Genomic DNA, 25,086 nt, shown 5'->3' with positions numbered 1-25,086 from the left:
TGCAATGTTACAGCAGAACAGCATCAGATTTGTGCTTCCCAGTCATATTGATATGAGGAAGATGCTTTGTTTTCCCCCATCTCCAACCTGTGGACTCCTTGGGGTTGGGCATGTGGCTACAACCAAAGAACATCTCGGAGGATCAGCCATTACATTGGGAAGCTCAGCGCCCTTAAAGAAGCAAAGAATTCAAATGCAAAGCTAAATTCACCTGCAGGTTGCTTCATCTGACTAACAGCTCACTCTTAGCACTGATTAGGTACGATACAACAAGTAACCACTGAATGTAGTTACAGGTGGGTACTTGGCTGGTATAGAGCCAGTTGCCAGTCTGAGCCAGACTTCCTGACCATAATTTAACTCTAATAAAGCATTTCCAGTAATGACTCTGTCAAAGGTGTACTTGCTGTTATTAATATTTTCAGCCTGAAAGGTGAGTTTGTCTACCCCATCAATGACCAGATAGCCAGAGGCACGTGGGCTGAAGGATTCAATGGTATATTCAAAAACATAGACCCCCAGGTATGGAACATGGAACTTCCCAGTTGCTGGGGCAAACGAGGCGCCGTAGTTAACGTCCAGATTGTTAAATCTGATGGGTCCTGGAGTTGTCATTCCATATGTATGAGAAGCAAAAAAAGCCACCATAGGTGCATATCTGTATGATCCTTTTGAAAAATCTGGATAGGAATAAAGAAAAATTTGAAGTGATGTTACATTGTAGAAAGGCAACTTGGACCAGCCAGAAGACCAAATGCAGATTTTCTGATGTCACATCATCCTGTGCATGACTGAACTTGAGCAACTGAAACACAGTATTCCTGCATAAACACATCCTACTATATTACATAAGAACTAATTTTCTTCAGAATTAGTGCCAGGTGTATCCACCAGAGAAAAATTTAGCAACAGCAAGGGAACTTGATGTTTGTCTATACTATGTTATCATTAAGGGGGCTTTCTTTCCACCTTACACCCCCTGCTAGTTTCCCCACTCCAGGATCTCTTCCATTGCTCATGTGAGTGAGCTGAAGCCAAGAATTGCAGCAGAAATCTTAGACAAACAGCAAGGAGGTTTAGCATTCATGATGTTAAATGAGGGAATAAAAGTATATGGTTTCTCTTCAAGCTGAGCCTGTACACTATCATTCCCTGCTTCTGTACAAATGATTTCATTCACTATTCATATGCTGTCATGAGTAAAAATCGGCCAAATGGCTGCTGAAAGATGCATAAAATTCACATTCCATGTGGCCTGGGTGTAAATTATTTATTGTATTTATTATACTGAATAAGCATAATTTTCACTTTTTTTTTTCGTTTTGTAATCTTTCAAGGGGCTGCATCCTTTGCTGATGAAAGTCAGAGGCAGGCCTAAAATGACTCCTTGAGGGCACAGTCCCACACCTTCTGGTAGCTATTGGTATTTATAGAACATTCATGGCTGCATTGAAGATAGTATTTCCCAGTGATGCATTTTTACCTCCCCCTTCAAAGTCCATAACATGGCATTCAAATGCATCTACTGCACAGCCTCCCACTCTGCACATTTCACCAGGGAGCTTTCCAGCTATTATCACAGGTCCCAAACCAATTTAATCCCATCATCTGGTCATATTAGGAAAAGAGATCACGAGCCACCCGTGGGGATTGATGTCTTGAGCACCAAAACACAGGACTCTGCTGCTTGAGTTGTCACTCATTAAAGCAAAACGTGAGACCTCTGACCAGCAAATGCTCTGTAATTAGGCCCTGGGGCAGAGCCTGCACTGATCCTGGATTGCACTGCTAAATCCTGTACTTGCCAACACTCAGGGAATTGTCCTTCACCAGCTTGACGCTGCAGTTGACTCCTCCAAAGGGGTGGCGACAGGCGCAGACAAAGCTCTGTCTGTCATTGACACAGGTGCCTCCGTTCTGGCACGGGGAGCTGGCACACGCTGGGAGCTGCCCTGGGAAAGAGAGGAGCAAACCAACAGCCTCAGCTGTAATGTCACAGCAGGGACACTTCCCAAGTAGGCAGTATTTTGGAAAGGCCCTTTGTCAATTCACAATTTCTGCTGAAGCTCTTGCTGAAGGCCAACTTTAGTTCCTGTCCAGCCTCCCTTTCCACCTGAACACAGCCCACCTGCAGCTATCCTCCAAGATATTCAAGATAACTTGTAAATTCTGAGCTCTGCTGGTCTCAGAGGGTCAGGCACATGCAGTAAGGAAGAAGAACCTCCAAAGAAGTTGGATCAGCTGCTCTTTCTGGAATGAGCCATCTTATCCTTGGGTGTACCAGAAGAGATTCTGTACTGCTGCTGTACAGGTGGGACTGTCTTGTCTAGGACATTTTTCACCCAGGCACGTGACAAACAATGCAGGAGAGCCGGGCTCCTGGTGATGCAATGTCCTAAATGCTGTCCCAGCCATTTCAAGTACTTGTCCATAAGTCCCTAATTCCAAGGTTGTTGTAGAAGTTTTGGACTGCAAGCAAGAAAAATGATACCAAACAGGTGGCTTTGCAGAGCACCCTCACTGAGGATGTCCTTGCCTCTGTTGCCACTTAGGGATGAGCTGGCCAAATTCAACTCAGCCAATACAGAGAAATCTGTCAGGCCAGTGCTGCTGAGCTCTGAGACAGCAATTACTGAGTGACAATGAATAATGTGTTGTCATAGCAGTGTTTTGGGGGAGAAAATTCAGGTCACATGAAAACAATAAATATTGCTATGAACACAAACCACACATTTTTGCTTTCTCCTGGTTTGGTGAAGTAAAAGTCAGATAGTTTAGAAAACAACCCTTGTCTTTGCCAGGAGCTACCAGCAGAACTCTGGAAAGAGAACTCCACACAGTCCTGTTATGGTAAATCTAGGTTGGTAGGTCAGAACTGAACAAGTCTTGCAGACAAGTACCTAGCTATTGCCAGGAAACTGCTGACCTGGATTTCACATCGATATTTCAGTCATTCCAGTGTTATCCTCATTTTCCCAACCAGGTATTTCACAGACTGCTGCAAAAAGGCAAACTGTTTCTGTGAGATATTTTAGTTCAGTGAGCAGAATGCTGAGGCACATTGTACAGTGACACTTGAATTTGCTCTGATATAGCATATGGATTTATAAACACAACAGTCATTCTTTTCACAGAAAATAATGTCTATTCTGTAATGCCTGAAATAAAGCAATTTAGAACTGTCATGACTGGGTCACAGCACAGGCAACTGGACATGAGAAAATAATGGTTTGCTTCTCAGATAATTGTTTGCTACATCCTTCATTCCAGTTTTTTTTCACTCACATTTACCAAGCACCCACAACATTTCTCTGATATTTACCAAGCAGTCACATATTTACCAAGTGCCAAAGGAAAGCAGAAAAGGAAGGAAAACAGCTGATTGTGCTGACTGTATCATACTCCCAAAATACAAAAGCTTCCTGTAAGAACACAGCAGCCTCTCTGCTAATTGGCCTCTACTTATCATAATCAAGAAGTAAACCTAGGAAACAGGAAAAAGATCACTAAGAGGAAATGATAACAAGATTGAGACTAGCATTTTGGAAGTCTGCTTCCAAAAGTGGGGTGATTCTGCCTGAACTTAACCTTGGAGTTAATTCAAATTCAGACATAATCTACATTAAATTAACCCTCCCTGTGAAAGACTGCTTAACAGCAACTGGGAAGCTCCTCCTTTTTTTTAGAATAGGAGAAATTGTGTGGGATTTGAGTCAAATTAGGATTTTCAGAGCAAGAGGCAAATTCTGCAGATCTCCACTGTGCCAATAATCTTCATGTAACTATGCTGCAATAGCATCTTCCTGCTGTCATTCCTGGCTGAGGCTGCTCCTCTGCCCAGGATTTTCTCTTTTCTTGCTGAAGAGTGTCCTGAGACACTCTGTCTGAATTATCTCCTTGGGGCAAAGATACCAGAGGGTTCAGATTAGGAACACATCTCCTACTAAAACAAATATTTTATTGTTGATTCATGTTTCACAACTCAGTAGTGCAGATGAGTAAAAGAGAGAGACTATAAATTCAAGGCTTAAATTGTCACTATTACTAGCAGAGGATAAAATGTAGCTGCTAATTACACTTGGTATGGTAGTAATGAGAAGAGGCAGTGAATGCTCAGTTTTGCTACTCTTTGGGAAGGCAGGCAAAAGCTCTTTTGGGAAATAGACTGCCAATGCTGTGCAAACAAATCTCAAACAAATAATGAAGCTCCCTCAGTACCTACAGGGTTTTTTTTAGAAGCAAAACAAATACGCAGCAATTTAATGGTCTCCTTATGGAAAGGATTGACTCCAGTAGTTTGGCTTGGAAATTCTTCTGACCAGGAGGTAACCTAAAAACATATTCTCAGCATTCAGTTAGCAGTACCTGCTTCTCAGGAAGCCCTAGGAGACTGGGAGAGCCTGGGTACCTACTAAACCACCCTGTTCACACAGGGTCAAACTGGTTGCCAGCCTATAGTTATTAATCATCCCTGTTTTAGCACCTCAGGCTGATAGAGGGGAAAAAGCAAGGAGGAGAGGGCTGTGCCCTCCAGTTTTCAGTGGGGCAGAAGGTCAGGGCCCATCTGAGCTACTTGGACTCTAGCAACTCTGTTTCTCTGTTAAGCAGAGGTATGTAATAATTCCTGTGTGATGATTTTAGGCACACCAAATTAAAAACAACACAACAGCTTCATCAACCCATTAGTCTAAAGAGGAAATATGCAAATTTGAAGTGTATGTCACCAAGCTGAACTGGAATACCCATCTCATTTGTGCAACTAAAACACAAGATGGAAAACATTTGAATAGGTTAATATTTCACTTGAAATGAAGGCTTGAATGATGAAGCAACAATGGAAGCTTGCATTTCTGATAGGAGTTAGAAATCTTGTGAAACCAAAATCAGAAATAAGATACAAAGAAAGTGAGAATTAATTGAAATTACCTCTTGAAATTATAGGTGCACCGTTTTAAATGCATAAATATAAAACAGCTTGACTTTCATGTTGATGGGAGGGTGGCATAATCTGAATAAAACAAAACCACAACCAATACAAGACATGCAACAAGAGAATACACTCACATTTGGAAAGCACAGCAGCCTCTAGATTCCCCAGAGAGCAGCACTAATAGCAACAGGAAAATGGGAACTGAGCTAAACTGCCCTCACACTGCATCACTCATTTCTGCAGGAGAACAGTCCATTGCAAAGTAGGACCAGTCACAGCCCAAACCCAGGACTTATTAACAGTTTCTAGGTGTGCATATATGTATATTAAATAAATATATATTTTAATGTTGTCATCTCCTTGTAGATATCGAAGCTGTCTTAAGATAATCACTTTTTTATGCATCCTGGGTTGCTGTTACAGTCAGTATCAGCTGAACTGTTGGTGCTTTCACCCCTCACACATATACTGCAGCCTCTACTTGACAGAGAACATTTAAGTTTATTCCACAATATGGGAAGTCAGCAAAGTTTTATGACCCTGCATATGCAATGCAAACTCACATTGTTTTCTTCTGATTTCAACTAATTATTTGAGAAAGTATTATTCAGGGTCAAATCCTGAACACATTAAAGCCAGTTAAACCCCTAATCTGTTAGAGTAGGGTCAAATATTGAACATATTGGAGTCAATGAAAATTGTCATTCACTTCTCTCTAAAATTTTTTGGTTTTTAGTTGAAAAAGGCAATCTAAGATTAAATACATTTTATAATTAGCCAATTATGCCTTAGAGTTTCTTTAGAAATTTTAGCAGAGGCAGCACAAATCTCTGGTGGTGTCCTAGAACTTGTGAGAAAAAGCTTTCATGGAGACGGAAAATCCACCCAGGCAGAAGATGGATATTTGCTAATTAGGGTAATGGTCTTGCTTCTTTAACTTACAGAAATATAATGTATGGCTTTGCTAGGCATGAAATTGGTTAAGTACAAAATCTCATTACCAATGGAAAAGTCAGCATCAACATTGCTATGCAGAAACCTCATAGAAAAATAAGGCTTCTCCACATCTGCAAAGAACTTCACTTTCTGCCAGTGAGCATATATCCAATGCTATCAAGCAAGTTATTTGTTAAAATTGAGTATAAACAATAAATGGGAAAGACATGAATTCATCAATATGGAGTGAAAACCAGAGCAGCTGGCACCTTCCCGTGTTCCAGGCAGGTAGCACTAGTGATACTTTCCAACAAAGCACATGCTGTGGGAAGGCTCAAAGACATCTCTCATTTTCTCTTCATTTCAATTTTGAACCAAGATTTTGAATTTCCATCCTGTGCAGTTCCAGTAACAGACATCAACCAAAAAGGACTTGAGGAAGAATTGCAATTTTGTATAACAAAAGATTCAAATTACTTTGTGCATTTTTAAGCGTGATTGCCTCCTCTAGTAGCTGTGTCCTCACTCTAACTGAAAAGATAACCAAGGACTGAAGTCCTTCAATAGGGATGGCTTTCATCAGAAACCAAGCTACTCGTGGGATTATGGCTTTAAAAAGGATCCTTTCCATTGATCACTGAGAAATGCTGTCCCTAGGGCGGGAAGAGATGAAGAATTGAAGTGGAAAGGAAGGAAAAAAGCATGGAAAGGGAAAAGGAAATTGCCCATGGCCTTAGGACATGAACAAGAGTAATAGCTCTTACTACCTCTACATCTGCTTGCAATAGGGACCAAGTATTGGTTTAGAAATGTTCTTAAGTTAGGAGCATTTTACAGAAAACATTCAGGTCTGGATCTTCAAGAATATCTGGACAGTATTCTGAGTCTGGTATTAAGAAATCTTAATTTTAATGTGAATTAGAATCATCTCAGTATTTTGAGTCGCTCATCCACTCTTCATTTTCTGTATTGTGCCAGAAGTTATATTTCCATAAAACATTATCTTGTGCTTGTGATTTTCACTCAAGTATGATTGCAGAAGTCACAACTCGAAAGTTTGTACTTCTGTGAATTCATTCATAACTCATTTCACATGATGGCATTGGAATTTAAGTTCAGAAGCAGATCACACTCAAAATTTCGTTTTTAAGAATGGCAGCTCCTGCTTAGCTGAGCTGCTCTCCAGGTGGACTGGAGCCAAATTTACTTGATTGGCTGGATTCCTGCTTTTTCAGGAACACACTGCTGTTAAGTGTAACTGCCCTTCTCAATGAAGTCCTGAAGGAGCCAGCAAAAGCCTCATTACAGTCGCGGCCCGGCCCGGCCCGGCCCGGGCGGTACCTCCAGAGCCGCGTAGCTGAGCACAGCTAGGGAGGCGCAGGCACGGCTCCGTGGCCCTCGATGTAGGATAAATCCACACCTCCCACTCTCTGCAGCCCGGAGACCTGCGGGTCCTTCTGCCGCTCCTCGGTGTCCTCCTCCACCACTCTGGCCCTCAGCCGGGCCTGCTCCCTGCGGGACCGCCGCGCTCAGAGCAGGGCCGCTCCCGGGAGCCGCCTGCCCGAGCCCCCGTCCCGCACGGCGCCCCGTTGGCTCCCCGGGGAGCCGCCAGACCCCAACCGGGGCACGGAGGCCCGGCGGCTCCGTGGGTTCCCCCCGCTTTGTGGGGAGGCGGTGCCGGGGGCAGCCCCGGGCGCGGCCGGGCCCGGTTCGATCCCCGCTCCCAAGGGCGCCGCCGGGCGGTCCCCAGGGCCCGTCCCAGCCCGAGCCCCGTTACTGCTCTGTGAAAAACGCCAATCACTCGTTTTCTAAAATTTTAAAAGTTTAATAGTAATGAAATGGTTATAAAAATTGCAATATAATTAGAGCAATAAGAATTTTGGACAATTTGGATTAGGACAATATGAGAGAACAGAAAGAAAGAGTTACGGACGTCCAGGTACCTTTTTCTGGGCAAAATAAGCCCGAAAAAGGACACCCGTTACCAGAGGATTAACCCTTAAAAACAAGAGCCTGTTGCATATTCATACACTTCATACATGATGCATAAATTCCATTCAAACACAGGATGCTGTCTGGTCATCGTCAACTTCTTCCTCTTAATCCTAACGTCATAGCTGAGCAAGGTGGGAAGAAGTTAGTTTCTTCTGATAATGGGGCAATAAATCCTCTTTTTCTGAAACATTTAGGTGTCCTGTGGCTGCTATCTGGTGTGAGTACTTCATTCCTTTCTTTAAAAAAATATCCCACATACATAGTTTCTATTTAAGATTATGTTATAACCTAAAACTACATTTGAGAAAATTAATACAGCATAACTTTCTAACATAACACATATAATATTCATCCTAATATTTGCAAAAAGCCAATAATAAAATATGCATTTTTCATATTCATGTTCTTCCAGTGGCTCTGGAGCTGTGGCGATCCAGGGTTCACACTGAGTTGCTGGGTCTATTTCACCCTCCTCCTCCTCCACAGCCACTCTCCTCTTCACATCAGGTGTAAAAACAACAACCCCAAACCCAAAGAACAACCAACAAGGCCCAAACAAATGCCCAGATTCCCAGAAGCCCTGACATGGGTGTTGTGGCATTCCCTGGCAGGGTTCTGTCCTAACTGCCCCTGTGCTCCCTCTTGAAGATAGCAGCTGCTTTCCAGGTACAAGCAGCATGAGACAGAAGAATATCATCTGGGAATGTGTCTTCCACCTCCGCAGCGAATTCAGAGTCTTTGGCATCAAGGTAAGCAGAGAGTGATTCCTTCAGGCTGGAAGACAGAGCAGAATGGCATTAACAGCAGGGGTAGAGCAAACCTCAAGTGCCACAATATGAGTGCACTGCAGCACCCAAAATACTCAATACACAACTGAACAGGGGTGTGTGTGTGTGTAGTGAGAAGGGTTGAACAGCCAGGTGGAGGCACAGAGGCCAGCAAGGGGATGCTGCAGGGCACAGCTGTTGGAGAGGAGAGTGAGCTCTGGGGCTGAGCTGTACCTGTGCAGAGCTGTGTGCCTATCCCTGAAGGCTGGCCTTGAGCACCATGGAGATTTTTTTTCCAGCCTTAATGAGTTTGTGATTCTGTTATTTTTTTATCCAAGTGCCTGCAGAAGTGCTGGTGTTTGTGCCCTGACAGCAGATCCTGGCGTGTTCCAGCAGTGTCCCCAAGAGAGCCTGTGTGAGATGGAAGTGACACCTGCCAGAAATGGGTGTGGATATTCCTAATGCTGCTGCCTGAGCAGTGTCCCCCAGGACATGCATGTGCCAAGGGAGTGTTCCCACTGTGTGCATGCTCAGAGGCAGAGAAGCGTCAGTTAGCAACAACTATGGTGCCTTTGGGTGTGTAATTCCTACCTCCACGCAGGATTGAATTCCTCCACAGCTTGGACACGTCTCAACTTGAGGATGATCATTTCATGGAGCTCCTGCAGGAAGGTTTCCAGGCTGGAGTGGACCAGGAAGGTGTGCAGGAGCTTGACAAGCTCTGGGGTGAGCTCTTCTTTGTAATCACGACTGACATCTGCAAAAGGATCCTGAAAATGCAGCAAGGGGAGAAAAAACCCAAAGACACATTTGAACAGCTGCAGGCAGAGCAGAGCAGGGCAGAGCAGAGGAGGGCACACAGAGGTGCTGGGGGTGCCATACCCTGCCGAGGCGCAGCAGCTGCTCAGATTTGTGGGCACACAGGAGCTGCCACAGGGCTATGCTGTGCCTGAGCTGGCACCGTCTGAGGGCCTGGAAGAGAAGGACATCTGTGGATGTGAGGGATGTCCTCGGAGCCCATCCCCAGCCTGCCCTGCCCAGGAGAGCTCAGCACAGAGCTCATCCAGCCCCTTGGCCTGGGTGGAGCCCATCTGCCCTCAATAAGCCAGCTTTTGATACCACAACAGGCAGTGGGAAAGTGAGAGGGCTCTGTCGCACCGGCTGGGTTTAGCATAAACCAGGGCAAATTTTACTCCACAAGAATCCGAGCTTTGCCCTCAGGACTCACCTGTAGCACGTGAGGGTTTGTCTGATCTCCCATCTGCAGGACTTGCTCAATGTACTCAGTCAGCGGCATGTCAGCGTTCTCACCAGCCATGGCCAGGAAGTGCAGGGTAATCTCAGTGACGGACAGAGCATCACACACATCACTGTAGGACTGCAGCTCCCCACTGATCATGTTCATCACAGAACTGGGCAGAGTACTCTGAAAACCACAAAGTCACAGTTAATATTGTTCTAGACCCACTCCTTTTTCTGTTCCAATTGCTCAAGTCAAGGGAGACAACAGAGCCCCAGATTTAGGAAACTGAAATGCTGAACTATCTCCTTCTCTTTGTAAATCCTGACTGACAGCACAAGGCCAGATTGCACGTACCCAAGGCATGCTAAGAAATCAGCAAGCAAGCCTTTGGATGGACAAGGCAAGACACAGAAAACCCTTGCAAAAGCAGGGATTTCATGCTTGCTCTGCCTTCCTGCAGTGCAGAAACTCACCTGCTCCAGCTTGTTCCTGAGCTCACTGAACAGCTGCTCATTGTTTCGGTCATGTCTGTACACCAGGGTGGGGATTCCCTGTCAGGAGAGAAACCCATGGATGTGAGGCCTGGAACGCTGCTCCCAGTGCCCTCCTGGCTGCACGGCCCTGCCCCTCCTACCTCTAGCCTGATGAGTGGCTTTCCCTGCAGGAACTTGCTGATCACTTGCTGCTGGATCCTCTCCAGATCAAAGTCCTGCAAGGTCTCCCCTCCCTTCTCCATGCTGTACTGGCAGTTGGACAGGATCAGAGGGATCAGGTCCCTCTCCACCTCGTAACTGATCAGGTGCAGGTTGGCCACTTCCAAGGGGCTGACCTGGTACCTGCAGGGAGCAAAGGGCCTGTGTTCAGAGGGAGAGGCCTCTGTGGAGCAAGGAAAGCTGCCTGAGAGGGAGCAGGGGATGCAGCAGAGCCCAAGGAGCAGAGTAGCAGCACACCTGTCATCCTCCTTGGTGTCTCTGATGACAGAGTATACGAAGTCGTTGTGCAGCCCGATGAGGTAACTGGCCAGCGCCGTGGAGCACAGCCCCAGCCCGTGCCGCCGCGGCAGCAGCACCTCCAGCCTGCTGTCCAGGCTCAGCTCAGCATCACAGTAGCTTTTAGGCAGCTTGATTTCCCCTGAAATACAGACAGCAGTGTTTGAGGAGGCCCAGAGCCAGCCCAGGCTGAGGAGGTACTGAGCTGAGAAAAGCCACGCACTTGGCATTAGGGACAAGCACAAAAGAGAACAAGTTCAGGTGAGAAAGGAAACAAGTTCAGGTAAGAATACTACAACAGGGAAACAAATCCCTCCCTTGTACCTACATTCTTAAAATTCAATGGCCAAGCCCAATTTTGAGGATATGCCTCAGCATCAGTGATGGGAGGAACCTGAACTCAGAATGAGAAGCAGTGGAGGAGCAGGGCTGGGAAAGAAGCTGCTCACCATTGGTGTCCAGGGAGCGTCTCAGCTTATTCCAGACAGACAGAAACACATTCACTCTCCTCTCCAACAGGTCCCTCATCACACCTGAGAAACAACAGAAAGATAAATCCATGAAACACCTTTTCCTGGTGAAACTTTCCAATGCAGGGATCTTCAGAGCACACCACTGAACTCCAGGCAACTGCTCCAACTGCTCAAGAGACTAAATAGACACCAAACACCTTTCTAAAGGCATCAAATGGAGTCATCTGCTCAGTTTGTTACTTCTCCATTATTGTCTGCTTCTGGCCCAGGCCACAAGGATGGATTGGTCCTTGGTCTGATTCTGCATGACCTTTATGTACTTTCCCATAAGTACTTAAAAACATCAGTAATTGCTCTTTAAGCAAGCCCCGCTCAAGGGCTGAGCTTAAAATGCCAAAAGAACCACTGCTGTACTGCTCAAAGCTCTCATCCCTCATAAAAAATCTCCTGTACTTAATTCCCTTTAAAGTCATCTGGTAACTTTTCCAACCCTATTCAAGTCTCCAGTTCAGTCAGGCAAGAATTAAAAGGAAAAGGAGAATTTTCCTCTTCCCTTTCAACAAGACAATCCAGCATTTTCTGTTTCATTAATTACAACTTTGGCAGAGTCTCCTCACCTGAGTGGGGTTCCCTGAGGAATTCCCTGATGGAGCAGTCTTTGATTTCTGCTGTGTTCTGGAATTGCTTCACCAAATCTTTCTGCAGAGCCAGAATCTCTGGTAGGAATTTCACCAGCCTCAGCTCGCTTTCCTGGATAAAGTGGGTAAAGCTGTGCTTGGACAAACCAGTTGGAAATACCTTTATGGAATTACTTTTAAAATTTTTAAAAGACAACAATATCTGCCATGTTCATTCTCAAGATCATAGCAAGTACTGAGATAATCCAAATGTGGTTTAGTCCTGGGCAATCCCAGGCTCTCACCCCTGTGCCAGCCCCACCTTCTGCAGGAACTTCCAGAGGAGAGGGACGGTGTCCTCGGCATTCTTCTGCTGCACAATGTAGCTCAGGTTCTCCACTGAAACCCTCCTGCGGCAGCTCCACATCTTGGAATGGTGGATATGGCTGTTCCGTGGCAGCTGGGACAGGAATGCCGCTGGGTCCCCATACACTATTTTCACTATGGGGTTGGAAGAGATTCTCTTATCCTTTTGTATCTGTCGGTTTAACTTCAGAAGTTTTTTATCCAAATCCTGCATTTAAAAAATAATAAGTTATTGGATATTGTGAAATACCTTCAAAAGAGCTAAGCCATTTCTGCTTTTCCAGCTATACAAATTCATCCCAGAACAACTTCAGTCTCAGGCTCCCATTTCCCCAGGTGGAATAAAGATGGCTAATCCTGAACCTGCAGCTGTGCCATGGATGGGCTGGCTTTAGGAACAGCCAGGTGAAAAGTATAGCACAGATATTACAACACATGAGATTTCCAGTGGATTTTGAACTGCTCAGCTACTGACTCTGTATAGCAGATTTCTCACCTTCAATTCAGGAACAATAATTGTGCTTGCAACAATTTCTTCCCATTTGTTTCTCTTGTCCTTGGTGGACAGAAAGTCATCAAACCACACCAGCCCTGCAACAGGAATATTTCACCTCTTATATCTGCAGTATTTCAGTGAAAACAAAGCAAAGATTCACAGGTGCTATAAGTTAACTGAGTATCTTGGTTCAGCTGGAGAATGACACCCAAGCATCACACAGTGATGCTTGGTTTCCAGGAGCTTCACATGAATGATGGAGACATTTACACAATTCCTTCATAACCCCAAAAATATTGAACAGATTGTCCAAGCTCAGACCATGTCCCACGACAGAGTGAAGCTTGGAATACTGACTGGTGCTGTCCCACAGTCCAAATATGGGCTATTTACACATTAATGCCTCTGTGCCATAGTGACTCCAGACCCCACCATGAACCCCACTGTGCCATCCCTCTTCTCCCAAAGAGCTCCTGGGAGTCACTGAGAGGCAGCTCAGAACAGGGATTCACAACAAGCTGCTGTGCTGGGGAGCAGCCCTGCTCAGAAGCTGCAAGCTCTGCCCATCTGTCATGACACTGTTTTTTCAATAATTCATTTTCAGAGTTATCGACTGCACCAAACCTTGCAAACCTCACGTACTTGACTGAAGGAATCAAACAGACAAAAATTCTTCCCTCCCTACAGTAAGAAATAAGCTTCAAACTCTCTATTTTTCTCTTCAGCTCAGCTGCTGATGTTTAGGAGTGAAGGGGTTTATCAGCAAGGTGGCTGCATGGCCACAGCCCTTCAACCACAGCCCCAGGTGTGACAGGGTAGGTGGCTTTTCTTAACACTGGCCTGGCTGCCGCCGGGGGGCCTGCAGGAGACTGCTGAGCACCAGGTGCAGGATGTTGATAGTGTCATCCAGACTCTTCCCCAAAATCCCAGTCAGCTGTGCCAAGTCCTCCTGAATGTGCTGCTGCAGGAAGCTCACCACATCATCTACTCTTGGCTTGATCATCCTTCCCAGGGACTAAAGACAACAAAGGCAAGAGTTGAGCACAGCCAAAAACATCCAGGGAAGCACAAAGCACACAGAGCTTTGTCCTGCCAGGCACCCAGACCTGTGGGATTCCTGCCACCTGTGCCCATCAAGGCAGGGCTGGGTGGATGTGCCTGCATGGAAGTGCAGGAATTAACCAAAATCCCTCCTGGGCAAGGAGGGAGGGAATTTGGGTCTTGCATCCTGACAGACTGCCCTGGTCACTTGGCAGTATGATGAAAAGGACCAGCAGCATACAAAGGTTCCCCTATATTTTGTGTGACCACTTGGAAGTATTTCTGGAAGATACCTGAGTGTCTCTGGAGGCTCCCAGCAGCATGGACAGGTGGGTGAGCAAACGGAGCAGCACAAAAACCATGGGGGACATGTTCCTGTCAGACGTTCCCAGTGTCCCTCTGTGCTCAACATCTCCAAGGATGTGGCCAGTTTGAGTTCTGTCTGGACGAGGGCTGTAGGAAAGTGCATATATGTTTGGTTTTTTTTTTTACCTAGACAAAAACCACACAAGACATCCCTGATACCCAGCAATGCCTTTTTGACCCATAATGTCTTTGAATGCCCCAAAAGCTGCCAATTCAAAGTGCCTTCACTGGAATGAAGGCTTCCAATTCAAAGTGCCTTCACTGGAGTGAAGGCTTTGTGCACAGAAAAGGAAATTTCTTTGGTTTTGCTGCCTGATTACTCTTGCTTGGACATCTCTCCCTTACACCTTCCAGAGAGCAGCATGAAGTGGTTGGTACTTCTGGCCTTTGAGGGCACCACAGGCAAGTCCTACATCATTTAGCCCCGCAAAGGCATTGCAGCAAAGCCCACCTGGAACGATGGAAGCCCTGCACGGGTATGTGGTTTCTGCCTCCAATGAGGACGTGGCATTCGGGACAGCGGCTCCTTTCCATGGGGCGCCCACACTGAGAAAAGCAACAGGGCAACACTGAATTCCAGAGAAACAGCTTCTCCAGCAGAGAAAGGGAATGAAACAAAAATCCAACCTCTAAGTGGTTAATTCAAACCCTGCTACAAACTGAGCCTCTGCCTGATGTTTCCCAATCTATGGTATAAATGCTAGGGATATGCTAAATTTTACATTACAATGACAAAATGATCAATAATACTGAGTTTAGAAGTGGAACTCTGTGCATCAGAACATTAAAACCAGCAAACAAATAAAACAGTTTGTTGTTGAAAACTTTGTCTGCTTAAATACCCACCAGTCCCAAATTCTTACCTCTCCCACAGTGCAGGGGTGGCCATTGGGACATTCTGTGAAGAGAGAAACAAACAGGACAGTATTCTAAGACAGATTTATACAGCCCTTGTTATTCCCTTTCCTAGGAACCGTCATCCTGGAGCAAGAAATATGTTTCAAGATCTAATCAAAAGCCCTGACTATCCCAAATCCCAAAGGACTGACAGGCCCATGCAGGAAGCCAAGGAATTTCTCAGTGTTGCTTCTCCTTGAGCAACAAGGAATCAAAGCTGGACAGATTCTACTGCTGAGGGCAGGAATGCTCTTACCCCCCATTCCCTGCTGCAGGAAGGTCCAGCTGTGGGAAGCAGAGAAAAAGCTGGCTAGTAAGGTGGCAGAGTTCTCCTCTCACACCCTGTTTGTGTTGCCTTTGTGCCCCTTCATGCTCTGTGGACAGCTGCAGGCTGAAGACTAAACAGCACTAGATGTTCTTTGGTGCATCACCCACACAAACTGTCTACAAATCTGGATTTGCCATGGATAACTCATACTGAGGAGTGGGTTTGTCCTCACATTTGGAACAGTTTCACTCTCCAAATCCAGGGAATTCCTTCCCCAGCCAGCCAGCAGCACTCACCATACCAGTGTAGAGAACGTGTTCCCTCCCAGGTCCTTGCCTGAGCCATGATGTCCTCAGGCATCGTGGGCAGAAAGGAGCGCTGAGGAGGGAAAGGGGAAAGCAGTCACAAATGGATCTGGGAATCAGCTCTGTCCTGTAGCAGTCACTCACTGGTTCTCTGTTCACACTGGGTTACAAGAAACATCTGAGAGCAGAGGTCAAGCAGGTGACGCAGATGCAGATTTTCAAATTCACCTTTGAAAATCCACTCTTAGAACTGTCAGTATTGTTAAGACTTGCATGTGCACTCTCCAGACATCCTGCAATGCACTGCTGATGCACCCTGGCGCATACCAGCATGTTCCCTTACACCTTGGGTAGCCAGGAATAGCAGAGCAGCAGCTCTCTCCCCCTGAGGAGACAGAGCTATCTGAGTAGGCAGGTCTGCACAGTGGGAGCTGCCAGCTGCTCTCAGCCTTGCTCACCCAAATATCAGCACAGGTATTTGCTTCATCCTGCTCAGGATGGAGAGGTGCCTTGGAAAGATACCAGGCCAGGGCTTGGTGTTGTGCTACTTAACCCCAACAGCACTGAAATAATTCCCCCCAGTGTTTCTCAGCTCAAGCAGTGAGTTGGATCGTTGCTGTTGAGAAAGAGGATCCAGCAGACACAGGCAAGAACCAAGGATGAGCTGAAGTGCTCACCAAGGTGAGCTCTGTGCCCTCACCTGCATGATGCGTGGCTCGAAGGCCAGGTTCCTGAGGGGCTGCAGGACACGGCTGTGCCCGCAGAGCAGCACAGCAGCCATGTGCACAGCCATCTCCACCACGGCTCCCTGCTGGCTGCGGCCCCGTGGCTCCACGGCCAGCCCAGGCAGGGTGTTCTTCACCAGGGCAACTGCAAGGAGCTTCAGCTCAGAGGAATTCAGCACTCGGGAGTGGTGGATGAATTTAGTCATCATCTCTGTTTGCTGAAAGCACAGATTGGAAAGAGCTAAAGCCATCAGGATACTGCCCCCACCCAAACAAAGAGCACTGGCAGCTGCTTCCCACACTGGGTTACCCTGCTCCCAAGAATCTCCACAGCCTGCTCAGCTCTGGGCCATCACCCTGGCTAGGGCACAGGAACCAAGGCTCCTCCATCACTGATTCAGATCCCCTTCCTCCTTACCCACAAAGCAGGTTTACCACAAGCTGCCAAAGGGGGGTGTCCTACCTGCCGCTTGGGATGAAGGCCTGGATTCCCGTACAGAGCAGTGACCTCTCGGAAGATGGCCAGGAGCAGGTGGGCAGATTCCAGAGCTGGGGGGCTGTTGGAGGCCTGGGAAGAACCAAGCATGTGGCTGGGAACAGGCCAGAGCTGCCCCAGATACAGTGATGGGATGTGCAGGTGGGAAAGTAAACAAAACGTGCTTGAGCACAAGCCCCAGTGACCTCCCAGCAGAGGCCCCCTGGTGCTGGGAACAGACACTGCCCAGAGGGACACAGCAGAGCTGGGGCCATGCAAACCCAGCAGGGGACTGGAGGGAGGACTGGGCCCAGCAGGGGTCTGAGGGAGCACTGGGCTGTACCTGCTGGGCCTCAAGCAGCCTCTGGGCCGTGCCCTCCATCATGGCTTGTCCCACGGCATCGCGCAGGGCCTGGTACTGCTCCCCATACACCAGGTACCGGTCAATGTGGTTGGACTGGCTATGCTGGACCTGCCAAGGGAACAACCATGCACAGCACTGGAGACAACCACCCAGCTGGAGGTGGCAGAATCTCCTCTTCCTCCCGAGCACTGGGGCATTTCAGGCTCCCCAGAGCAGCAGCAGCAGGCATGGTGCTGCCAGGGGAGACTCCATTCACCCGAGAGCCAGGACAAGCCATCTCCCAACCACTGCCACTCTGGCCTGACCCCAAGAGACACACAACAGTAGGAACACCCCAAAGAAGCACAAAGTGAAGGCAAAGAGGAGACCAGAACCATCACCAGGAGACGCCTCTTGTCTACCTGCTGCAGAATTTCTGCTGGGAACACCCAGCTGAACCGTGGCTCTGTGACCAACTTCTGAGCAAATTCCATCCCGTGCTGGCTGGAAATCCTCCTGACCAGGTACACACGGTGCCAGTCGTTCTCGGCGAGGCTGCAGAACTTCTCCACCTTCTTCAGGTAATGCTGCTTCTCCTTCATCTGCTTTGGCTCTGGAGGGCAAAAAAGAGGTTAAAACAAAGAGGCAAAAGTACATCCCATCCTGTAAAACTTTTCTGTCTGCCCCAGCTGTAGCACCAAGTCCCTTTATTAGTACTGTGTTATTACACAGAAGAACTTCAGAGCTCTCCCTTCCTCGGGTGTTGGCTGGAGCATATCCTCAGCCATATTTCAGACAATGATTCCTTTCTTTGACATGGAAGGTATAAACTCATCAATAGAAACTCTCAATCCCTTCTAGCTGCATGGAGCTCTCATTCATACAAAACAAGAACCCTTACAGCAGTCCTGAGTCTCAAGCAGCATTGATGCTTTAAAGTTCAATTTAGTGGGCTCTAAGTAAATCTCCTTGTTAGCATCAAGAGGATAAAATAAATCCCCTTCCACAGGTGTTAACTGCCACGTAACTACACTGGGGTCACCAGCACAGCCTTTCTACCAGTTACAGAGCACTTCTAAGACACGGTACAGGGGACAGACACTGACTGACACCGCCAAGGGAAAAGGGAGTTGCTGCTCTCCTCCCTGGCCATGCACCAAAACAGGTCCTAGCAGAGCACAGGGCACTGCCTGTGTCCAGCCCACCTGCCCTGCATGCAGCATTTCCAGCAGAGCAATCAGACTTACCCGTGTGCTGCTGCAGGTCGAAGATGAGCTCTGCAGCCCTGCTCAGGCACAGGCGCACCTCGGCCACAGCCTGCAGGTATTCCACAGAGACTTGCTGGGGAGCCTCGCTGCTGCTGGCTGGCAAGTAGTTCTCTGGAAAGGCTCTGTCCTCAGGCAGACTGTTTCCATGCCCACATCCCAGGCTGTCCTCTAACTTCTCACACATGGAATCCTAGAGAGAGGCCAGAACACTGGTGAGTGGCAGAGCTACCTCACTCAGCCACTCCTGTGTCCCCAGGGCACCCAGCCTGCCATGAGCACAGTAAATCATCCCCGAGCCTCCAAACCATCTCTGACCCTCCAAGCCCAGCCTGCCACGAGCACAGCAAACCATCCCTGACGCCTTCCAAACTACTGCCATTGCCCCCTCATCCTAAATCTCTGCTATGTCACCAAACACCATTTTTAGGATGTGCCCCAGCTGTCCGACACTCCCAAAGCTTGGAGCTGAGGTAGAGTCAGGAGCAGGCTGTGAATAACACACATTCCATGTTCCAGGATGCCAAACTCAACCTGTCTTGTCTCTTAGCAAGAACGTGAATGGTGATTTTAACTACAAAGTCACTTGCCCAGCTCTTACCTCCAAGCAGTTGACAAAAAGCAAGTAGAGCTCCTTTTTATCTTTTTCCTCTAGGAGCTCGTTGTGCTCCACCTGGGATAGGTAACGCTGCACATCATCTTTCACTTCATTGAAGCTACAGGGGAGAGAGAGAAACCCCCTGACACAGCTGCCATGCTGACAGGACTGCCCCTGCTCTAAATCACAGCAGAGCTCCCAGAGCTGGCTGTGTGACAGGTGGGGTCACTCTGGATCCAGCTGCAAGATGGAGAAGCCTTTGGGATTTTTTGTGATTTTTTGCAGGTGACATTTGGAATAAGCCAGGCTTTGATCACCACCAGTGCTCAATTAGCACTTCCAGGGAAAAAGGCATATGGTTCAGGAGGTGATCATACCTGAGAAGGGGCTTTTGTGCCCTGCCTGCAAAGGGAGGCTGGGAGGGCTGTGAGAATGGGGAGGTCTGTGGAGCAGACATTAGATCAGTTTAAATCCTGATTAAATCTCTGTGAATGAGGAGTTTTGCCTTGCTGACCTCAATCAGAGCAACTACTTAGCCACCTTGCAGAACCCAGGCATCCACCCTCAGCACAGGGTTAGTCAGGGACAACCAGGTAAACCTTGCACAGGCTGCTCACACTGCACCACAAGCCCCGTGCAAGCCAGCCAAGCTGCAAGACTAATACAAAGGAATTCAGAGTCAATGAAACTCAGAGAGAGGTGAGGAGAACAATGGGATGGGTTTGATGAGGAACAGAGCTGAACCTGGCCCTGGCCTAACCTCCCTCTGCTGAATGTGCTCACCTGTACTTCAGGAGCAGCTTCAGCATTACAGAGCGGATGATAGGAGTTTCATCCACCTCATCATTAAAAGGGGACAGGAATTTTGTGTAGACAGCAGGGTGATCTGTGGAGACAAGGGAAGGACAGGTTTGGCAGTTGAGAGAAGGTGGTGACAGATCCAGCTCTATAAGACTGAATGTCAGGGTGAAGGGAGCTCACTTGGGTCTTTCAAGACGTTTTTTCTCTCAACAAACAGCAGATCCAGGAGGCTCCAGATCACCTCTGGCTCAGGGGGCTTGTTGTCCTTGAAGCACATGGTGGTGACCACGTCAATGAAGAAATTATTGCACCTCTGCCGGAACAGGGCCTTCTTTTCTACGGCAGCTCTGGAAGGGGCAAAAGCAAACACAGAACCTCTTAAACCACAGAAGAATCGAGCACACACAAGTAAAAGTCACCCAAGGGAGATACTTTTCAACCTTCCCAATGAGATGATCCTTGAGGTCCCTTCCAACCCAAACCATTCTGTGATTTGCATGTTTTTACAGAGGCCAAGGCAGCTTTCCCCTTTCAAACAACAGAACAGACAGGACCTGTTCAGTTCCAGAGGGATGAAGCAGAGTTCACCCTCTGCTTGTGCTGACCACCTCAGAGTTGAGAATTTCCTCACAAAGCCTCCCCACCCAACAATCCCACCTTGGAGAGGGCAGCTGGAGTACCTGAGCTCCTCAGACACAGTCAACTCCACATCCTCCACAGCAGCCCTGCAGCAGGGACAGTGCATCTGTGCTGGCACCAGCCACTGTCTGATGCACTTGCGGCAGAACACATGGTTGCAGGGCAGGCAGATGGGGTCCTTCGGCTCTCCCAGGCAGATGGGACACAGCTCCAGACCATGCCTGGAATCCAGAAACAGCAATGAGTACAGCTGCTTCTGTGCTGCCTCCCCAAAAGCCTTGAACAAGACGTTTAGTTGCAGCTAGACCAAGAGCTGGCACACTGCCCAGCTCAGGGTGCAGAACCAAGCAGGGTCATTGCTCTTCCCTTGGCTTTCACTCCTCCCCATGCAGCACTGCCACAAGTGTGCTGGCAACACAGGCAATGTCCCTGCTGGCCCCTGCAGCCTGCCCCAGTGTCAGTACCTGTAGAGCCTGCTGCTGACTTCGTCCTTGCATTTGTGCAGCACTCTCAGCACCGCAACAAAGGTCGGATGAGACTTCATGTCTGAATCGTGCTGGAAACACTGCAGAAGGAAAGGACAAGGTGCAGTGACTCAGCTGCAACACCTGAGATGAGAATTCCCATGGTCAGCTCAAGAGGGAAGAGGTGAAATGGCAGCTTTGCTCACCTCAGCAAGAAGCAAAGTATATTTTCTCACTAAATCCTTGAATTCTGGCTTGATGGTGTGGATGCCCAACAGGACGTGTTCCACGAAGAGTGCCATGGCAAACACACGGCTCCAGCAGGCCCTGGGGGGGACAGCAGGCTGGCACCACAGCAGGAATGGCAACCAGGGCAGCCAGGGGCTCACTGCTGCTCCTGCTCCACTCCACAGCACTGCCGCAATTCTCACTTGCTTTGCCCTTTGGCTTTCCAGAGGGGTTTTTGTCAAGGACAGAACATTCAAGCACCTCACCCAGGGGGCTCAAGGGCCTGGCCTGGAGGCAGCAAAGCAGCAGGACCAGCAGCACTGGACATACTTTCTCACACCTCTAACTTCAATCTCAAAAAATTTTTAAAATACCAATCACAATTAGATGCACTTTCTTCACTTCAAATAAACTAAACAAGGTCTGTGAGAAACTGGGGTAGTGCTCTGGGCTTTCTTCCAAAACACAAGAGGCAGTGAAATTCTCCATCTCTTGAGTCCTTATGCACAGAGGATGAAGTGGGGAGACACTGCTGGTTAACAGGAAGCTGAGGAGAGTTTTAAATAACCCCTGAACCCAGATAGAATGCACCAGATGATATTGCCAAACTTAAAGAGAGAATCTGCAAGGAGATGAGGGAACAAAAATGTGGTTCTTGCTGCTTGGTATGTATTTGAGCCCAGCAGGAACCTGGAAAGATTTGCAAAGCCTGAGAAAAGCAGCACCAGAACAGCTTCAGCCTGCTCCAATGCCCCAGAGAACCTCCAGGCAAAGAGTAGGGCTGTGAGCAGAGCTTGGTACCCACCTGAGCTTCCTCAGCAGCTGATGGCAGTGGCTGCCCCTACACTGGGCACCCTCCTCTTTGCACAGGAACTCAATGGGCATATGGAGGTTCTTCACTTTCTGCAGCCAGAGCTCAGGGGAGGCTGTCTGCACCAGCTTCTCCAGATCCTCAGCACACACCATGGCAGCCAGCACATCCAGAACCTGCACACACACAGGGACAGGGGTAACAACAGCTGCATTTCAGAAGTATTTATGGACCTAGGGTTCTCAGTCTGGTTTGCTACACCACATGTTCTACTGAATAAAGTCCTACTTGATTACTTTAAGCTCTGCAATTCTCATGTTTGTGGCTTGGCTCGTTAGCATGTCTGATAACTAATGCAAAAGCAGGGCAAACTATTTTAAAACCTGCTTGTAGCAATAAGAACACAGCAGATCATTCCCAATTCTGAGGCACCCCAGCCTGTGCTTCCCCCTCTGCTGTGGCTGAAATCCAAAGGAGACTGAAGAGCAGTGCTCCCTGCTGAAGACAGAGCTCCCTGCCAGGGCTGAGGGAGTGACTCTACCATCTCAGAGCATGGAGTTCTGCATTCTTTCTGGGTCAAGAGGTAGCCAGTCACACAGGGGTACACAGCCAGGATCCTGGAGAAGTTCTGCAGGCGGCTCTTGAACTGGTTGTGTGCCAGGTGGGCCCAGGGCAGGGAGGGCACCAGCTCCTTTGTCCAGGGGGACTCTGCCATCCACTCCTTAACACAAGACAGGAACGCCACACACAGACACTGCAGGGGTGGGACACAGAAAACCAAAGGTGAGAAAGTACTGTTATAATTCATTTTGTACTGGAAAGCCTGGCAAAAATATCTGAGAGATGAGAATCACTTTCCTACAAAGATAGCCTTAAATATGTCAATTTATACAGGTGCTGCCTTTCTGAGTGACCCCAGTGTCCAGGGGTCTGCTCTGGGGTTCCCTTGCTGTTGGGCAACTGTCTCAGAGGGACATTTTCCCCAAGGCAGGGCTGATTCAGAAGGACATTCAGAGGCATCACACTCTTCTCCCCATCCAAAGGGTTTCCAGCCCCTGACCTGCAGCTGCTCCGGGGAGGACACACCGATGGTCAAGACAGTAAAGTCTCTGATGTAGCACTCGAAGAGCAACTGCCTTTCTTCCCCGGTCAGAGCAGAGATGAATTTTCCCAGAGCAGTTTTCTGGAAGTATTCCACAAACTTCTCAGCATGGCCTGGAAAGTGAGGATGCAGAGAAAAGCTGGATGTTAGGAGGAAGCTGGCTTTGACACAGCATCTATCCTAGAGGCACTAACACCTCAATAATCACTGATGCATCCAGCACTGATGCATCCAGGGCACTGAGGAGGGACTCAGGCCAGGCATTGTCAGTCCAGCACCATGTTGTATTTCTGGAATCTCACCTTGTCATTAACTCTTTGGCTGCTCCACAGCACTTTGAATGCAAGGGCACAGAACAGGTGAGAAAGATGAATGGTGAGAAGCACAAAGAAAAGCTGCCTGCAGAGAACTCTGCTGGCTCACAGGAGCACAGAGAGACTGAAGGTGACTCCAGTGACTGGAGGGGCACAGCAGTGACAAACCAGGGCTCAAAGGGCAGTGGATGGAGATGCTGAAGCCAGACTCTCACCTTCAGTGTTTTGGATGTACTGAGTCTCCAACCACATCTCTTCCAGGTACTCCTTTATCCTCCAGCTGAAGGGCATCTCATTCCCAGCACCAGCAGATACCATCATGTTGTTCTGCACCACGATTATCTCTCGCTGAGGGCTGGGGGGTTAAAAGGTACAGGGTTAAGGCACAGGGCTTTTGTCTGGGAAGCACAGTGCAGACAACAGAGGCAGAGGCTGCAGAAAGAAACTGAGCCCTAGGAGGGAGGGGAGAGAGAAGGGGAGGGAACTGCAGGACTCTGAGAAGAACAGGCTGAACTGTGACCAGTGCCTGGCTGCCCTCGTTGAGCAGCCATCAAACATCCCTCTACCTCGGGGGTTAGAGCCAGGGCTGGGCTACTCCCAGTGCTGCCAACCCAGCCCAGCTCTCCTGCTGCTCCCCTGGGCTCACCTGTTCTTCCCCACACTCAGGAATTTGGTGTCATTGAAGATGAACATCCACAGGTTTGTCACCCAGTTTGCTCCTGCCCTGGCCATCAGCTCCAGATTGCCATTCCTGTCTATGACAGCAATCAAGAGAGCGAGGAAGGGAGTGACCACCTTCTGCACTCGCTTCCACAGGGCGTGCCTTTGGAGAGAGAGAGATGGAGAAACCCAGAGGGAATGTGAGCAACGACATCAGCAAAACAGGAGGTGCCTGCCCTGAGTAACTAATTCTGTCACATGTCAGTATTCTGACGTGATAGAATCCTAATGCTGCCTTTATGGGAAAGAATACTACCAACAAAAAAACCCTGCACTTCTCTCACTCCTGGCTTACCTGTAATCTCACTGTTCCACTCAAGCACTTGTGCATCCCTGTCCCAGTACAGCCCCGTCAGCCCTAACTCACCCTTCCCCAGGAGAGGCTAAAATTGCCTTCAGAGAGTTTCTAGCACAGACTGGAGACTGACACTGCAAATGTTGAGATTACACAAAGCTGCTGTCTCTGCTGCACAGGTGCTACTTGCAGACCCTTCCTGGGAGGCTGCAGGTGACAAGGCAGTGCTGCTGTCCTCACCTGAAGGTACCTGCCTCCTGCAGAGCACTGAGGTTGCAAGCCTCCCGAAACACCCAGTTTTTGAGGTGAAGGGAATTTTCTTCTTGCCTCTTCAACAGGCTGGAGAGACGAGCCTTGGTTGTCTTCAGGAAAGAGGCTACAAAACAACAGGGAGCTTATGTTTTCTCTTCTATTAGCTTGGACCCAAATATCCCACCAAGAACAACATTTGACAGTTGTTCCAATAATTGTCCAAGTGGGGAAAAAGCCAGCCAGCATGGTGAGAGAAAAAGCCACCACTTAAACAGCAGAAAAGCCCTACACCCACCAACACACTGCAGCATGGACACACATTCTTGGGAAAGCCCCCTCTCCTGCACCACAGCAAAGACCTCTGC

At 48.2% G+C, this 25,086-nt stretch overlaps 3 protein-coding genes across 6 annotated transcripts in view; all 3 read right to left on the bottom strand.

Moving 5' to 3' along the window:
- Window positions 1–255: 255 nt before the first annotated feature.
- On the bottom strand, window positions 256–6,497 carry LOC139592569 (multimerin-1-like). The gene is made up of 3 exons (XM_071432669.1): window positions 6,344–6,497; window positions 1,806–1,952; window positions 256–680 (listed from the first exon to the last, which is right to left on the bottom strand). The coding sequence occupies exons 1-3, from the start codon at window positions 6,495–6,497 to the stop codon at window positions 256–258; spliced, it is 726 nt and encodes a 241-aa protein (XP_071288770.1).
- Window positions 6,498–7,670: 1,173 nt separating this feature from the next.
- Window positions 7,671–12,452, bottom strand: LOC139592143 (E3 ubiquitin-protein ligase RNF213-like). The gene is made up of 10 exons (XM_071431641.1): window positions 12,273–12,452; window positions 11,951–12,102; window positions 11,310–11,393; window positions 10,822–11,002; window positions 10,506–10,707; window positions 10,345–10,422; window positions 9,857–10,054; window positions 9,511–9,600; window positions 9,220–9,398; window positions 7,671–8,635 (listed from the first exon to the last, which is right to left on the bottom strand). Exons 1-10 carry the CDS (start codon window positions 12,314–12,316, stop codon window positions 8,482–8,484), a joined length of 1,362 nt encoding a protein of 453 aa, XP_071287742.1. The 5' UTR covers window positions 12,317–12,452; the 3' UTR covers window positions 7,671–8,481.
- Window positions 12,387–25,086, bottom strand: part of LOC139592141 (E3 ubiquitin-protein ligase RNF213-like) — a 37,945-nt gene continuing 25,245 nt past the window's right edge. For 2 of the 4 annotated variants that reach the window (XM_071431633.1, XM_071431634.1), the window contains exons 32-54: window positions 24,710–24,845; window positions 24,101–24,277; window positions 23,670–23,809; window positions 23,099–23,253; window positions 22,580–22,792; window positions 22,033–22,214; window positions 21,206–21,326; window positions 21,000–21,100; window positions 20,577–20,756; window positions 20,077–20,243; window positions 19,879–19,981; window positions 19,099–19,213; window positions 18,480–18,690; window positions 17,655–17,845; window positions 17,233–17,361; window positions 16,878–16,982; window positions 16,390–16,632; window positions 15,681–15,762; window positions 15,083–15,117; window positions 14,671–14,765; window positions 14,147–14,306; window positions 12,813–13,827; window positions 12,477–12,524 (exon numbers count right to left, since the gene is read on the bottom strand). In XM_071431633.1, the coding sequence (XP_071287734.1) occupies window positions 13,642–13,827; window positions 14,147–14,306; window positions 14,671–14,765; window positions 15,083–15,117; window positions 15,681–15,762; window positions 16,390–16,632; window positions 16,878–16,982; window positions 17,233–17,361; window positions 17,655–17,845; window positions 18,480–18,690; window positions 19,099–19,213; window positions 19,879–19,981; window positions 20,077–20,243; window positions 20,577–20,756; window positions 21,000–21,100; window positions 21,206–21,326; window positions 22,033–22,214; window positions 22,580–22,792; window positions 23,099–23,253; window positions 23,670–23,809; window positions 24,101–24,277; window positions 24,710–24,845 (3,227 nt within the window). In that variant the 3' untranslated portion in view covers window positions 12,477–12,524; window positions 12,813–13,641. Of the gene's footprint in view, window positions 12,525–12,812; window positions 13,828–14,146; window positions 14,307–14,670; window positions 14,766–15,082; window positions 15,118–15,680; window positions 15,763–16,389; window positions 16,633–16,877; window positions 16,983–17,232; window positions 17,362–17,654; window positions 17,846–18,479; window positions 18,691–19,098; window positions 19,214–19,878; window positions 19,982–20,076; window positions 20,244–20,576; window positions 20,757–20,999; window positions 21,101–21,205; window positions 21,327–22,032; window positions 22,215–22,579; window positions 22,793–23,098; window positions 23,254–23,669; window positions 23,810–24,100; window positions 24,278–24,709; window positions 24,846–25,086 lie in introns of those variants that run through there. The other 2 variants (XM_071431636.1, XM_071431635.1) reach the window with 2 other exon arrangements.

The sequence above is a fragment of the Agelaius tricolor genome, unplaced genomic scaffold (genome assembly GCF_023055355.1).
Source record: "Agelaius tricolor isolate 1412-34295 unplaced genomic scaffold, bAgeTri1.0.p SCAF_8, whole genome shotgun sequence".
NCBI lineage: Eukaryota > Metazoa > Chordata > Aves > Passeriformes > Icteridae > Agelaius > Agelaius tricolor.
This window is presented reverse-complemented; position numbering and strand designations above follow the sequence as displayed.

Excerpts from the sequence above, each read along its gene's own strand:
- LOC139592569 (XM_071432669.1), bottom strand. The coding sequence starts at position 6,497 with ATGGAAAGGATCCTTTTTAAAGCCATAATCCCACGAGTAGCTTGGTTT. Across the intron at positions 1,953-6,343 it reads CACGCTTAAAAATGCACAAA|GGCAGCTCCCAGCGTGTGCC; the intron begins GTAATTTGAATC and ends TCTCTTTCCCAG. Across the intron at positions 681-1,805 it reads GGACAATTCCCTGAGTGTTG|ATTTTTCAAAAGGATCATAC; the intron begins GCAAGTACAGGA and ends ATTCCTATCCAG.
- LOC139592143 (XM_071431641.1), bottom strand. The coding sequence starts at position 12,316 with ATGCCGAGGACACCGTCCCTCTCCTCTGGAAGTTCCTGCAGAAG. Across the intron at positions 10,708-10,821 it reads GACACCAAGGAGGATGACAG|GTACCAGGTCAGCCCCTTGG; the intron begins GTGTGCTGCTAC and ends TGCTCCCTGCAG. Across the intron at positions 9,399-9,510 it reads AGCTGCTGCGCCTCGGCAGG|GATCCTTTTGCAGATGTCAG; the intron begins GTATGGCACCCC and ends CTGCATTTTCAG.